Source organism: Lucilia cuprina, chromosome 3 (genome assembly GCF_022045245.1).
Source record: "Lucilia cuprina isolate Lc7/37 chromosome 3, ASM2204524v1, whole genome shotgun sequence".
In the NCBI taxonomy this organism is placed as follows: Eukaryota; Metazoa; Arthropoda; class Insecta; order Diptera; family Calliphoridae; genus Lucilia; species Lucilia cuprina.
In genome coordinates this window covers 27481868-27496449 of record NC_060951.1, presented here as the reverse complement: position 1 = coordinate 27496449, position 14582 = coordinate 27481868, and the positions used below count along the sequence as shown (strand labels likewise).

Here is a 14582-nt window from a genome sequence, read left to right as displayed (position 1 = left end):
ATAAGTATGTAATCATCAAATTCGTGATAGTTTCAACTTAAACGAGAGGGAATATCATAAAGAGATAAAATGGTATTTGGAATAGCAAATAGGTTTATGAATTTAATTTTGGACAGTATTCCGTCTTATAAAGAAGCTTTTAGTATCATTAATATTTCTACAAATTCTTTATTGTACTTTATAATCTTAACATTATAGTCTTCTAAATATGGCCAAGAAATGTGATCCTTTATTTCTAACTACTTTAGCACCTTCTTCACTGCTCTGATAAAGTTTGGGGGTAATAGGATCATTGGCCTGAAAGTATATAAAAAAGTGTTAGCAAAATGATTGTAATCCAAAATTTGCATTCATAACAAACCTCTTCTTCGGCAGAAATGCGTTCAAATAGAGGATGTTCCTCCATATGTTTAACAATCCATTTATGCAAATCTTCAACATCAGTCATGGTGTAAACAAGACCCTAAAAATTTAATAAAAATAAACATTTCGAAGATAACGTGAAATATTTATAATATAAAGTTCATAATCCTTACCCCTTTTCTTAAAACATAAGCATATTCAGATAACAACGCCTGATTAATAATACGCCACTTATGTTTGGCCTTCTTGAAATGTGGATCGGGATACAAAAAGAACATTTTATCCAATTGATGTTTAACAAAATAATTGGGTAAATATTTCATAGCATTTGTACGTATACAAGCTATATTATTATATTTTCCTACATTTAATGATCTCAAAGCCTTAATGCGATCCATAACATAGTCGGAAACTTTAACACGAATTTCCATACCAATGGCGAGACGATCGGGAAACATTTCACCCAAGGTCACAAGGAAACCACCATAACCACAACCGATATCGGCAAATTCGACACATTTTGCCGGGGAATAGCTGTCATACTCGGGGTACAATTCTTTCCAATCTACTTCAGAGGGATGTGCGGGACTAAAAATTTTACAAAAAAAAATATTAAAATCTTATTACATTTTAAATTAATTTTCTCTTACTAATCGAAACAATGGTCTGCAATGGGATTGGAGTGAGCCCTCTGTCTGTAATAACGTTTTTGGGGCAGAGACAACGTGTTTTCCTCTTCCTTACTGGGAGCCATGGTGGTTATTGTTTATTATTTGAATAAAAATCTTCGTGACAAAACAAACAATTCACTTTAAAATGATAACAACATTCTGGTAAAGGGTTGCCAGTTTTTTTACATAGAATATCTTTTGTTCAGATTTTATTTTAATTTTTTTGTTAATTACAAACCAAATGAAAAAATTCTATGTTAAATGTAATACTTAAAAATATAATTACACTCGTCATTATTATTTTTAATTTTTCAAGAACTATATAAGAAATTCTAATGATTTTTTTAATCCCCAAAAATGCCCGTTTTTTTACTCGGATAATAGTTCACAATGAGTGAACATAACTTAAAGAAGAAGCATCAAAACAATAACACGTGCGGACGTTGAAATTTTAGCATTTGCTTATTTTACAATTTGTATAGAATTTAAATTAAATTATTGAGAAAAACTTTAAAAAATAATGACTGATAATAATATTTTAGAAGTTTTATTTGTAAGTGATACCAATGATCATCAATTAAGCTGTTCAGTATGGGACTATCGTACGGGCACAAATCTAATGAACTATAAAGGTGGTGGCGGTGGTGCCGCAATGCATTCGCTAAATATTTTACGTTCCGAGTATGTGGTGGCTGCTAATTTAACAAAACCTTTATTACATGTATGGCCCATTAATAACCAAGAACAAATGACAGCCATACGCTTTGTGGTGCCGGGAGCAGTGACTGCCTTAGCTTTATCGCCTGATGGCTGTTATATAGTGGCCGGTATACAGGAGACCATTTATATATGGCAACTGTCCACCGGTCGCATGATGGCCAGTTTGGGCAAACATTATCAAACGGTTACTTGTCTGAAATTTACCGATGATGGTTCCCATTTTGTAAGTGCCGGTAAGGATGGAGCTGTCTTGGTGTGGAATCTAACGCAGGTTTTGTGTCGTAATCTCGATGCTAGTTCGGAGCCTACTTATACCTTTAACGATCATGGTCTACCGGTAACGGATGTTCATATTGGGGCCGGAGGCATTAGATCGTATATGTTTACCGTATCCTTGGATCGTTCTTGTAAAATTTATGATTTAAATAGTGGCACTATGTTGCTGAGTGTAGTATTCGCCGAGGGTTTGCAAAGTGTTATAACAAATGCCCTGGAGACTTTGGTGTTTGTGGGTACTAATACTGGAAATATATTCCAATTTTATATAAATGATATTCCAAGAGTTAAGGTGAGTTGAAAGCAGAGAATTGTTATAAAAAATTTATATTAAAGTTATTAATATTCTTAGTAATAGAAAATTTTCTTTTCTATATAAAAGTTATCGATAACTTCTTACCTTTTTTATGAAAAAGTTATCGATAACATGATTTTCTATAGACAAGTTATCGAAAACATGACTTTTCTATAGAAAGGTTATCGATAACTTGACTTTTCTAAAGAAATGTTATCGATAACTTGACTTTTCTATAGACAAGTTATCGATAACTCGATTTTTTTATAAAAAAGTTGTTGATAATATTATTTTCTATAGAAAAGTTATCGATAACTTCTTACCTTTTCTATAAAAAAGTTATTGATAACAAGACTTTATAGAAAAGTTATAACAATAACATGTCTTTTCTGCTGAAAAGTTTTCGATAACTAGAAAGGTTATCGATAACTTAACTTTCTGTAGAAACGTCCATTTGATACACATGTTACCTATTGATAAGTTTTATATTCCATAGGGAATATTATAGCGATAATTATAGGAAAGTTATTTTTGATAACTGGTTATTTTTCGATATTTTGTCTAATCTATAGAAAGTTATCTTACTATAACTTTTCCAATCAAGGGGAAGTAAATGTGTAAAAGTTTCAATACTACTTCTGTTCTTCTTTCCAGGAATATCACGTTGAGGAGCAACCAAAATCTTTTCTGGGTCATACAAAAGGTAGTTGCGTGAATTGTTTAGCCTTATCTTTAGACGGCCAAACTTTAGTCTCGGGCGCTAGTGATAACCAAGTATTGGTATGGAATATACCAAGTCGTCAATTGGTTAAAACTATGCAATTCAAAGGACCCATAACAAATCTTAAAATAAAATTAACCAATCCAGTAGTGTTTCACCCGGAACATAAACAACCACAAGTTTTCTGTTCAAATCTTAAACGTATGTTAGATCCCATTGAACAAGATGATGAGCAGGCCATAGAGATAATGGTTAGCAACAGCTATGAAGATGAGTATGAAAGTGATGAATACAAGTATGCCAACAGACGCTTGGATTATAGTTCCTCTAGTAGTAATATGCCGCCTGCAGTAACAAACAATACGGCCGCAGAAAATAGTGAAGAATTAGAAGCATTGCGTCAGGAGGTACAAAAACTAAGACGTGTTAATAAGCGGCTGTTTGAGGTGTCCAGTAAACAGTTATTAAGAATGAAAAAGTAGAAGCTTTGTGGCTTTAGTGGATTAATATAAGTTTATATGTTTTTTTTGAATTATTGTACTTTATTTCGACGTCTAAGAATAAAACATAAATCACCCAATTTGTAATACTTGTGAAATAAATTGTTTTGCAAATCAAAACAAAAAAGAGCTTAAGAAATTAGAGCAATTTTTAGTTATCTGGCTTTTCTAAATCTAAATTTTCCACCGCATTGGCGGCATTCTCCAAAGCCAATTCTTGACGTATCTCACGATTAGAGTGCAGCAGTTCTTTTAACTGTTCGATAATGTTGTCAGTGCGCTGTTCGAAGAAATCCAAAACAGTGCTCAGCTCATCAAGGCTGTCATTGACAGCAGCCATTTCTAAAAGTTAACAGCATGTAGAGTTTTTACATTAAATTGAATTAGATTATGTGATTTCATACCTTGCAAATCGGCTTCATCAACATTTTGATTGGAATTCTCGGAAGGATCATGATTGTTATGGGGCGACATGTTTTTCGAGTCACCTGACTTTTCATCCATCGAAATTGAAAACAAAAAACAAAACAAGCGTATGTAAAAAGATACAAACAAAGAACAAATTGTTTATATTTCTTATTAAAGTTTGGCATTTCGAGATTAAGATATATGTTTTTTATATGTGTATTATGACATTTTACTGTTCACAATTAATCAATATATGTTGTACTGACGGCATCTTTAATAAATTCTATTTATCTCAGCTGTTGTAATATAGTGTTGTAAAGTGTTTTTCGGAGTTTTTTGCTGTGCGTTAGTTATTTTTAGTGAATGCCTTAAAAATTTACGTAACTAATAAGAAGCAGATCATAACATTGAATTACACTTAGAGAAAATTTAAATATATTTTTTTAAAAACAACTCTGTTTTCATTAATTTGTTGCACGCACAGTTTATTTTTTTGCGTATTCTTGCCACATAACCAAGGAAAAAATGCGTCGCTCACAAGAATATCAAACTATTAAAGAAAATAGCACTTGTATTAATGTGGATGTGGGCAGTGAAAGTTATTCTTCGGAAAGTGATTCTGGCAGTGCAGATGATTCCTACACAGATGGCAGTGATATGGCTAATTGGGAAGAGTTTGTATCCGAAGATGGCTCTTTGTTCTATGTGGAGTATATGCCCAAAGATTTGAGTAAATTGCAAACAGAGGGTAAAGTGGAATTTATGAGAAACTCTTTAAGAATGGCTAAAAAATCGTCCAGGAGACAACAATCGGGTCTTAAGGCTACAGAAACAACTGATGATAAAAATAAAAACCTTTTTATGTTTGCCAATATTGCCACAACTGAGGAGGCAAGCAAATGCTTGGAGTTGGTTATAACTGCAGCAGACCGTTTTCGTTTTGGTCGAAGATCAACGGCTGTTGAGTCCATTTTGGGTTTTCATGTTGTGCCCTTTGCCGATCAACCTGAGTGCTTAATGGTGGATAGTTTTGTACACGATATGCCCGCTTTATTCCAACAAGGTAATCTTAAGCCAGTTTCGAGGGGTGACTGGTTTAAAACTTTGGATGACATAGAGATCAGAGCCAGTAACATTGATGACTTGCTGTTGCAATTTGTGGAACCTACTAAGGTTTGTTTGAAATTTCAAGGACCTCTTAAAAACGAGCAAGATGCTGATAATAACAATGGTGGTGCCGAGTCCTCCAATGAGGTAAAGAAAATAGAAAATTTTAAGAAATTTTCGGAAATGTTTGAAAAGTTGCAACATCTTTACGATCAACCACAAACTTCCCAGTCTACTGAGGCAGGCATGAATTTTGGTATGCTAATTTTGCCACCAGAATGTTATCAAAATGATGAACATAAAAATTCTTTGTATTTTTATCCGGAGGATCCTTTGAACAACTTTCTATACAAAGCTCGAGGCAGTTTTTTAACTTTGAATGCAGTACTCACAGAAGAAATGAAAACCAAACCATCCGCTTCCAAATTGGCTTTTGATAACGTAGAATATTTTGTGTATTACCGCAATTTGAATGGTTTCTTGGTTCTCTTCTCTTATCCCTGTAAAATGGTCAATCTTTCTGAGGGTAATTTAAGAGCCGACGAACTATTGTCTTATATAAAACTAATGTTTCCAAACATGAATCTGGATAATTTTAAAAATCTAGATTTTAGACAATTCATGCTAAATTTCTGTGAAATACAAAGAGTACGTCTACTGCTTAAGGTAGAGAAGAAGGGAGTTGTTACACCTTTAGAGGATGTTTTAAAAGAATCACGTCATTTGCCTTTACCCAAAGAGGCTCAACTCCGTATTTTTGATGCCTTAAGTGAAATGGAAGCTATGGACTATCGCAATTGGAATGATGAACCCTTACATACACACAGGGAGTTTTTCATCTATGGCAGTGTCCTTTACTATGATCAATTTATGCTGGCCTCACAAATGCCTTTGGATATGCGTCATCATATCGAGGTATTTATGAGATGTCGTGGCATATTTGATTTCGTTAGCAAACACAGCACTAAGGAATTGTACGTATGGGAAGAAATATTATTACCCGATAATCAAGGACGTTATTTTTTGGCCATTTGTGGTCGTGGCCATTTGATTTTGGCGGTAATTTTAAAAATATTCACTACCCCGGACACGGAGGAGAAAGAAAAGGTGGTTCCCTCTTTGTTCTATATAGAAGAGATACAGGAAACTTTGGATCATTTAGTACAGTGTGGCATAGAGTCTTTGGCCATGTTTTGGTCGCTTTCTAATAAAAGACCAGAAATACTAGAAGCCTCTATATTGGAAGAGGAGTCTCAAACAAAAGAAGTAAAAAAAACTGATACGGCCACATTAATCAAACAAAAATTACATGTATCCACCAGTCAAACGGGCAATACAAAGGAATCACACTCTAATAGTAACAACTACACACGAAGCGTTTCTTATGAGGAAGATAATCAACCCGGTTCTTCTTTGGGCGGTTCCTCTGTACACAGTCTAACGCCTAGTGAAGATGACTCAAGTAAAAAACGTCTTATTACCAGTGCCAACAATGAGGCTAGCGATGATAGTGGGTCGGATTGGGAAAATTTCATGGAGGAGAATCTATTACATTGCAGCGGCACCGATGTCCAACTGCAGACCCAGGTTACGGAGTCTTTGTGGAAGGAGATAAGCAATGTTGAGCCTGTTAAAATCTCTGCTGGCTGGAAAAACAACATCTACTATTATGTATATGTGGATGGTACTAATAATTCTGTATTTTGTCCCTTAAAATCAAGTAAAGAAACATTTCCTTTTACATCGGAAATGTACACGGCTTTTCATACTATACATCGGGTGTTGCAAAAGGCTAAGCACTCAAAACGTACTGATGCCAACCGTCAAACGAATGGCAAAGATTTTGTAGCCGTTAAGGAACATGGTATGACAATAAGTGTACGTGATGCTAAATCTTCTGAAGGTAAACAGTTTTCTTTTGTGGCTGTGGGACGTTTATTTCTATCACCGCCCAAGGAAGTTTACATATGTCATCGTCCCGACATTCCCCAAAATATGGTGGAAATGGCATTTAGATTATCATTTTTCTCATTGGGATAAAATTTTGCATTTAATTTTTAGTTTTTAACTTTTTGATATTTTGCAATACTTTTTTTAAGCGTTTTTAAAATGGGTTGGTGGCAGTGTATTCTATTAAAGTAAGGATATAATATTTATATAAAAAATATACTTTATTAAAATAAATCCTTTTGGGTTTTATATTTTACTGAAGTTTTTTTATGAGCCTAGAAAAGGTATGCACAGAGAAAAAAACGATTGAAGATTTTCGTGAAGTCCTTTTAGCAGAAGACAATAACAGACTGGGCTTTAGGCTAAACAATAGACTATATTATAGTTTAATTGTAGACTCGATCATGGACTAGGCCATATGAGCGTAAAAAGGGTATACACAGAGAAAAAAGCGATTAAAGATTTTACCGAAGTCTTTTAACATAAGACAGTAATTGACTGGGCTTAAGGCTAAACTATAGACTATATAATAGATTCAATTAAGGACTCGATCATGGACTAGACCATATGAGCGTAGAAAGGGTATACACAGAGAAAAAAAACGATTAAAGATTTTAGTGAAGTCCTTTTAACATAAGACAATAATTGACTGGACTTAAGGCTAAACTATAGACTATATAATAGATTAAATTATAGACTCAATCATGGACCATATGAGCGTAGAAAGAGTATACACAGAGAAAAAATCGATTAAAGATTTTAGTGAAGTCCTTTTAACATAAGACAGTAATTGACTGGGCTTAAGGCTAAACTATTGACTATATAAGAGATTAAATTAAAGACTCGATCATGTACTAGACCATATGAGCGTAGAAAGGGTATACACAGAGAAAAAAAGCGATTAAAGATTTTAGTGAAGTCCTTTTAACATAAGACAGTAATTGACTGGACTTAAGGCTAAACTATAGACTATATAATAGATTAGATTATAGACTCGATCATGGACTAGACCATATGAGCGTAGAAAGGGTATATACAGAGAAAAAAGCGATTAAAGATTTTCGTGAAGTTCTTTTAACATAAGACAATAACAGAATGTACTTTAGGATAAGCCATAGACTATTTTATAGATTTAATTATAGACTCGATCATGGACTAGACCACATGAGCGTAGAAAGGGTATACACAGAGAAAAAAAGCGATTAAAGATTTTAGTGAAGTCCTTTTAACATATGACAATAATTGACTGGACTTAAAGCTAAACTATAGACTATATAATAGATTAGATTATAGACTCGATCATGGACTAGACCATATGAGCGTAGAAAGGGTGTACACAGAGAAAAAAATCGATTAACGATTTTCGTGAAGTCCTTTTAACATAAGACAATAATAGAATGGGCTTTAGGATAAGCCATAGACTATATTATAGATTAAATTATAGACTCGATCATGGATTAGACTATATGAGCGTAGAAAGGGTATACACAGAGAAAAAAAGCGACTAAAGATTTTCGTGAAGTCCTTTTAACATAAGACAACAGCAGAATGGGCTTTAAGATAAGCCATAGACTGTATTATAGATTAAACTAGCATACCCTGGGTGCTTCGCTACCCTAACTTTAATTAAATACGTACAAATTTTTTGTTTACTTTTATAGAAAATTAAAATTGATTAAATATTTTTTAATGCTTCAGTTTTATACGTTCAATATCACGTGATTAAATTCGCATTCAGTAAGAAGCTTGTATTTTTAGTTTCATTCATTTAGCTTCCATTTAGTAGCAAAAGTAGAAAAAATTTTACCTAAGTGAAAAGTACTAATAAAAAGAGTACAATTTTGTGAAAAGTACTAATAAAAAGAGTACAAATTTTTCCCTTTTCGCTTAGAAATATACTTTTTCTTTCAAGAAGTACCAAACAATTTACTCGAATTACTATATAGGCCTTAGTACTCGTAAGTAAACTATTTTCTCAAATTTTATACAAATCGACTCAATGAGTTTGAATATAAAATTAAATTTGCCGTTTTTTCCCCTTTTTGGCACTTTTTTCCCCAGTGAAATAGCAAAAAATTTATTACAATAAATATTACACAGTTAGTCCGTAATTTAATAGGATTAATTCAATAAACTGAAAAAGTTTTCGTTATGTTGTAAAAAAAGTAGCATAAATGCGGTTTTCCCCCTTTTGACACCCAAAAAGGTCTGAATTTTAAAAAAGTACGAAACACGTGTCTCATAATTTTGGGAGATGTGTATAAAATATTTACAAAAAATTTGATTATGTTAATTAGTTCAAACATTATAAAGGGCCAAAAAAGGTACCAAAATCACATTTGTTACACATTTTTATCCCTTAAAAGTATGAATTTTAAAAAAGTACCAGACACCTATCTGCTCAAATTAAGAGTAGATGTAGGAACATTTAAAACTTTTCTTGTATCACTAATATTGTGTAAAATAATTAAGAAAACCTGTTTTACCCGTTTTTCCCCTTTTTACCCGTAAATGTACAAATTTTCAAAAATCTCTCCTTAGTGGATCTACATAACCAAAGACACATCTACTGTTAAAATTTCATGATTCTTGGTTTAGCCGTTTGGGCTGTGCGATGATGAATCAGTCAGTCAGTAACGCTACTCTTTTATATATATAGAAGATTATAGACTCGATCATGGACTAGACTATATACTAGTCTATGGTCTAGACTATGACAATAACAGAATGGGCTTTAGACTATATTATAGATTAAATTCTAGACTAGATCATGGACTATACCATATACTAGACTATGGACTAGATTTTATACTAGAATATGAATTATACTATAGACTATAGGCTGGAGTATATTCTAGACTATAGACTATGTTATATACTAGACTATAGTCTATACTATCGACTAATTATGAACAAAATTAAGACTACAGGCTAGACCTTATAGGTCCTAGGTTATAGACAATGTACTACTCTTTAGACTATGGAATAGACAGAACAATAGACTAGACGTTGACCTAGACTATATTCCAAACTATACGAAAGTCTATGTATACTTGAGATCTTTTAAATTGTTTCCTTTTATTCCTAAGCCAAAAATAAAACTTCATTATATTTAATTTTTTTTCAATTATTTTTTGTGTAAATTTTTTTTCATTTCTCTTTTATTTTTATTTTATTTTTTTGTATTTTTTTCATAATTTATTTAATGAAACTAATTTATTTAAATAAATATAATTACACCTAATTTTATGTAGTTATTATTATTTTTTTTGGGGATTTCAGAATTCATTCTTTTTTTAATTTTTGCATTTTACTTACTTTTCTGAATTGTTTGTTATTTTGTTGGTTTTGCATTTTTTTAATTATGTATAATAATTTGAATTCGTTTCATTTCTTCTTCTTTTTGTTTTAAATACAAGTGTTTTATTTTTTTTGTATTTTTTTATTTATTTATGAAGATAGTAGTAATAATAAACATAACAATTAATTTAACTAATAATTTAAAGTGTTTATTTTAAGTATTCTAGTTTTTTTGTTTTATTTTTTTGGGAATTTTTTCTCTTCATTAAAAAGTATTTCGAAATGGATCTTCATATAGATTTTGGTTTGTTTTATTCTTTTTTTAGTTTTCTTTAGATTATTATTATGTATGTGTGAGTATAAATGTTTTAATGTGTGAGTTAAGATATTATTTTAATGAAATAGATAAAATAAATAATAATATTAATTTTATAAAACGAAGAAGTGATATTTAAAAATATGTGAAGATTTAGAGAGAAAAAACTTTAACTTGAATTTAAAGAAAACTATTGAAATTTAAACAAGTATGAATGTATAGTCGGGCGTAGCCGACCATATGATACCCTACACCAGTCAGTATGTATGTTGAAAATGGGGATTATTTAAAAAAAATAAAGCATTTGGTTTGTTTGTTTAAACTTCATTTCGGAATATATTTTTAATTTTTTTTGGCAAAAAAAAAGAGATTTTTTTAAGAGGGCTTAAAGGGGAGTAGGGCAAAATATGGCCCTATCCTTAACAATATTGGTAGGGGGAGTTAAGTCTTCTTTAATATTATTTATGTAGAATTTAAAAGTGTTATTAGTGTTTGTAAGTGAATTTTGACCTTTAAGTCATTTTCTGAAAGGGCGTTTGTATGGGGGGATAGGGTCAAGTGAAGCCCGATCATTACAAAAATCGGTACTGTCATTTAAAGTTCTATAAAACTAAGTTTTGTCGACTTTTGTAAACATAATAGATCATTTAAATTAATTATAAGCCAAAAGGCCCTATTTCGGGGGTACGGTTGTATGGGGCTAGTCGAAATAATGGACCGATTTTAACCATTTTCGTCCTTGGGCCAAAAGAAGATTGTGTGCCAAATTTCATCCAATTATCTTGAAAACTGCGGCCTGTACCTTGCGCTCAAGGTTTACATGGACAGCCAGCCAGCCAGACGGACATAGCTTAATCGACTTAGAAAATGATTTTAAGCCGATTGGTATACTTTAAGGTGGGTATAGGACGAATATTTTTGTATGTTACAAACATCAGCACAAACCCAATATACCCTCCCCACTAAAGTGGTGTAGGGTATAAAAAGTTATTTGTAAAACAATAGATAACAGGAAAAGGGTGATAAAACCACCCTTGTCCCTTGTCTGTCCGTCTGGCTGTCAAGATAATTGGATGAAATTTGGCACACAAGCCTATTGAAAATGGTTAAAATCGGTCCATTATTTCGACTAGCCCCCATACAACCGTACCCCAAAATAGGACCTTTTGACTTATAATTAATTTAAATGATCTATTATGTCAACAAAAGTCGACAAAACTTAGTTTTATAAATGACACTACCGATTTTTTTAATGATCGGGCTTCATTTGAACCTATCCCCCATACAAACCCCCCTTCAGAAAATGACTAAAAGGTCAAAATTCACGTACAAACACTAATAACACTTTAAAATTCTACAAAAATAATATTGAAGAACACTTAACTCCCCCTTCCAACATTTTTAAGGATAGGGCCATATTTTTCCCTACTCCCCTTTAAGCCTTCTTAAAAATTCTCTTTTCTTGCCAAAGAAAAGTAAAAATATTCCGAAATAAAGTTAAAAAAACAAACCAAATGCTTTATTTTTTTAAATAATCCCCATTTTTAACATACATACTGACTGGTGTGGGGTATCATCGGCAACGCCCCACTATACATTCATACTTGTTTTTTTAAAATAGATTTTATATGGAGACTAAGGATGGGGTTTTCAGATAAAGATAATCTACAGTCTTTGTTTAAACCTAGTTTAATATATGTTTTGCGTTTTTTAGTAAACGGCAAGACCTGGTCCACACTAGGAAACTTTTATTAAAAAACTTTTTCTTAATTCTCTTTTGAAGTTTCCTTAATTTCCATACATAGAAACTTATGTTGCAGAAACTACATGTTAATTGCATTAATTTGTTTCAGCTTTTCATTGTTTATGTTTTTGAGTGAAAAGTTGAAAAAACACAATCATTGGTTAATGTCCGCCTAAATTTGTTTCGAGTTTCGAGCCTAGTTTAACTGAGTAGTAAAAAACCCGCCCTAAGTAACGTTGCTATTTACTGAAAAACACAAAACATATATTAAAGTAGGTTTAAACGAAGAATGTAGATTATCTTTATCTGAAAACCCCACCCTTAGGCACTCTGAAATTTTTTTGCTGTTGGAATACAATCGCCTTGACAAAAGTGTGGCCCAACTACTATACATTATAGTCGATGGCAAAAACTTAACTATAGACTAGTCTATGGATTTAATTTGAAACTAATCCTAAAGCTAGACTAAAAACTAGTATGTAGACTAATCTATAGACTAAACAATAGATTCGACTTTAAACTTGACGGAAAATCAGGAATTTTGTCACCAATAAAGAAAAAAGCAAAACAATTGTTAAGAATCCTTTTGTTTTAGAGAAAATCTTTAAGAATCAATCTTTAGGTGAAGGATTAGGGATTAAATTAAAATTAATCCACGAAAGTTGTTTTTGAGTACTCAGCTAGTTAATTTTGTTTGCCAGTTTAAGCGGCCAATGGAGGAGGTTTAAACTTGAGCAAAAAATGAAAACAGCTGATGCAAAAAAAAAATATATATATAAAATAAACATTAAAATGATTGATTTATCGATTAGTATAAATTATACGGACTTTGCAATATATATTTTTGTCTTTTTTATAAAACATTCATTGTTTTGATAACAAACAGTGCCGTTTAATGTTGTTTTGTATGGCAACACTGCGAAGTTCTTGTACTTGAAAACATCAAAGGGGATTAATATCAGAATCAATTTATTTTTAGATTATATAATCTGATTATTTATTGGCATTTGATCGCCAACTCAAAAACCTGCTCTAAGAAGAATACATTCGTGACAAAAGACGAATTGAAACCAACCTGGTGTTAAGACGTTGGTGGAAATGATTGTAATTTTCAAATACATTTGTTCAATTCACAATCGGTGTTGTACGGTTGTATAGTAGTATGTCGTAATTGTTTATTATTGATTTGTTTTTGTTTCAAAAAATTTTATTTGAAAAATTTTTATGACATACAACGTTACAATGATACGACATCGATTGTGAATTGGACAATTAATTCTTTGTTGTGTTTTTTTTTTACAAAAATCCAGTTTTGTAAAATAATAGAATTCAAGTTGTCCTAAATAAATTTTGGTTCTTTAGGTTTTGAAAGGTTAAAATTTTTAATGAAAATTTTTACCGCAATTCAAGTTAAAGTTTATTATTAATTATGAAAAATGTGCTATATTTAGAGTTAAATGTTTTTGTAGTATGTTGTTGTTCTTGTTTTACATTATTATTTGTTTTGGTTTTTATTTTTTTTTATAAATCTAATTTTAGCAAATGTAGGCACCCTAATTTTTAAAGCTTTTTGCAAAACACTTTTTTTTTTAATAATATTTTACTTATTAATTCATCTTTAAATAATAAATAACAATATTTTTTAGTTTATTTGTTTTTGTTTTAAAATATACATATTTTTTAATTAATTTTTTCTTGTTTAGTTTTTAATTTATTAATTTAATATTAACTGAATTATTTTTTTTTATAGTAATTTTACTAGTTAAGTTTTTATAATATTTCTTTTAGTTTATTTTATTTATTGTTTTTATGTATTTATTTATTTTTTTTTTTTGGGATTTGTTTTTAAAATTATTTAGTAACAGTAGTTTTTAGTTTATGCAGTTAATGTTTATTTTTAAGTCAGTATAGTATTATTAACATTTCTTCTTATGAGTTTTAGTTAATTTTTTGGGTTTTAATTAGCTTTCATTTTGGTTAAAACGTACAACTCTATATAAATTGGTCTTTGTTGTCACTTTTTAAATTATTATTTTTTTATACTTTTTTTTTTTAAATGTAAAAAATCTATGAAATACTATACAAATGTTTTTGTTTAAAAAGTTAACTAGTTTCTTGTCATGTTTTATTTTTTTTTGAATTATTATTTTTAGTTGCTGGGGGCTCTGAAATTTTTAGTTTTTTTTTTTTTTTTTTTTTTTGAAAATGAGC

General features: G+C 31.0%; 4 protein-coding genes across 4 annotated transcripts; 2 read left to right on the top strand and 2 right to left on the bottom strand.

Annotated features, from left to right (window-relative positions):
- Nucleotides 1–143: 143 nt before the first annotated feature.
- LOC111679462 (tRNA (guanine-N(7)-)-methyltransferase) lies at nucleotides 144–1172 on the bottom strand. Its single transcript, XM_023441034.2, has 4 exons — nucleotides 1014–1172; nucleotides 537–951; nucleotides 362–463; nucleotides 144–297 (listed from the first exon to the last, which is right to left on the bottom strand). Exons 1-4 carry the CDS (start codon nucleotides 1115–1117, stop codon nucleotides 193–195), a joined length of 726 nt encoding a protein of 241 aa, XP_023296802.2. The 5' UTR covers nucleotides 1118–1172; the 3' UTR covers nucleotides 144–192.
- Nucleotides 1173–1437: 265 nt separating this feature from the next.
- Nucleotides 1438–3685, top strand: LOC111679455 (WD repeat-containing protein 18). Its single transcript, XM_023441027.2, has 2 exons — nucleotides 1438–2322; nucleotides 2980–3685. The coding sequence occupies exons 1-2, from the start codon at nucleotides 1555–1557 to the stop codon at nucleotides 3526–3528; spliced, it is 1317 nt and encodes a 438-aa protein (XP_023296795.2). The 5' UTR covers nucleotides 1438–1554; the 3' UTR covers nucleotides 3529–3685.
- LOC111679456 (UPF0184 protein CG14818) lies at nucleotides 3566–4111 on the bottom strand. Its single transcript, XM_023441028.2, has 2 exons — nucleotides 3951–4111; nucleotides 3566–3888 (listed from the first exon to the last, which is right to left on the bottom strand). The coding sequence occupies exons 1-2, from the start codon at nucleotides 4048–4050 to the stop codon at nucleotides 3698–3700; spliced, it is 291 nt and encodes a 96-aa protein (XP_023296796.2). The 5' UTR covers nucleotides 4051–4111; the 3' UTR covers nucleotides 3566–3697.
- Nucleotides 4112–4426: 315 nt separating this feature from the next.
- LOC111679458 (protein inturned) lies at nucleotides 4427–7245 on the top strand. Its single transcript, XM_023441029.2, has one exon. The coding sequence runs from the start codon at nucleotides 4480–4482 to the stop codon at nucleotides 7099–7101; it is 2622 nt and encodes an 873-aa protein (XP_023296797.2). The 5' UTR covers nucleotides 4427–4479; the 3' UTR covers nucleotides 7102–7245.
- The last annotated feature ends 7337 nt before the right edge of the window (nucleotides 7246–14582 follow it).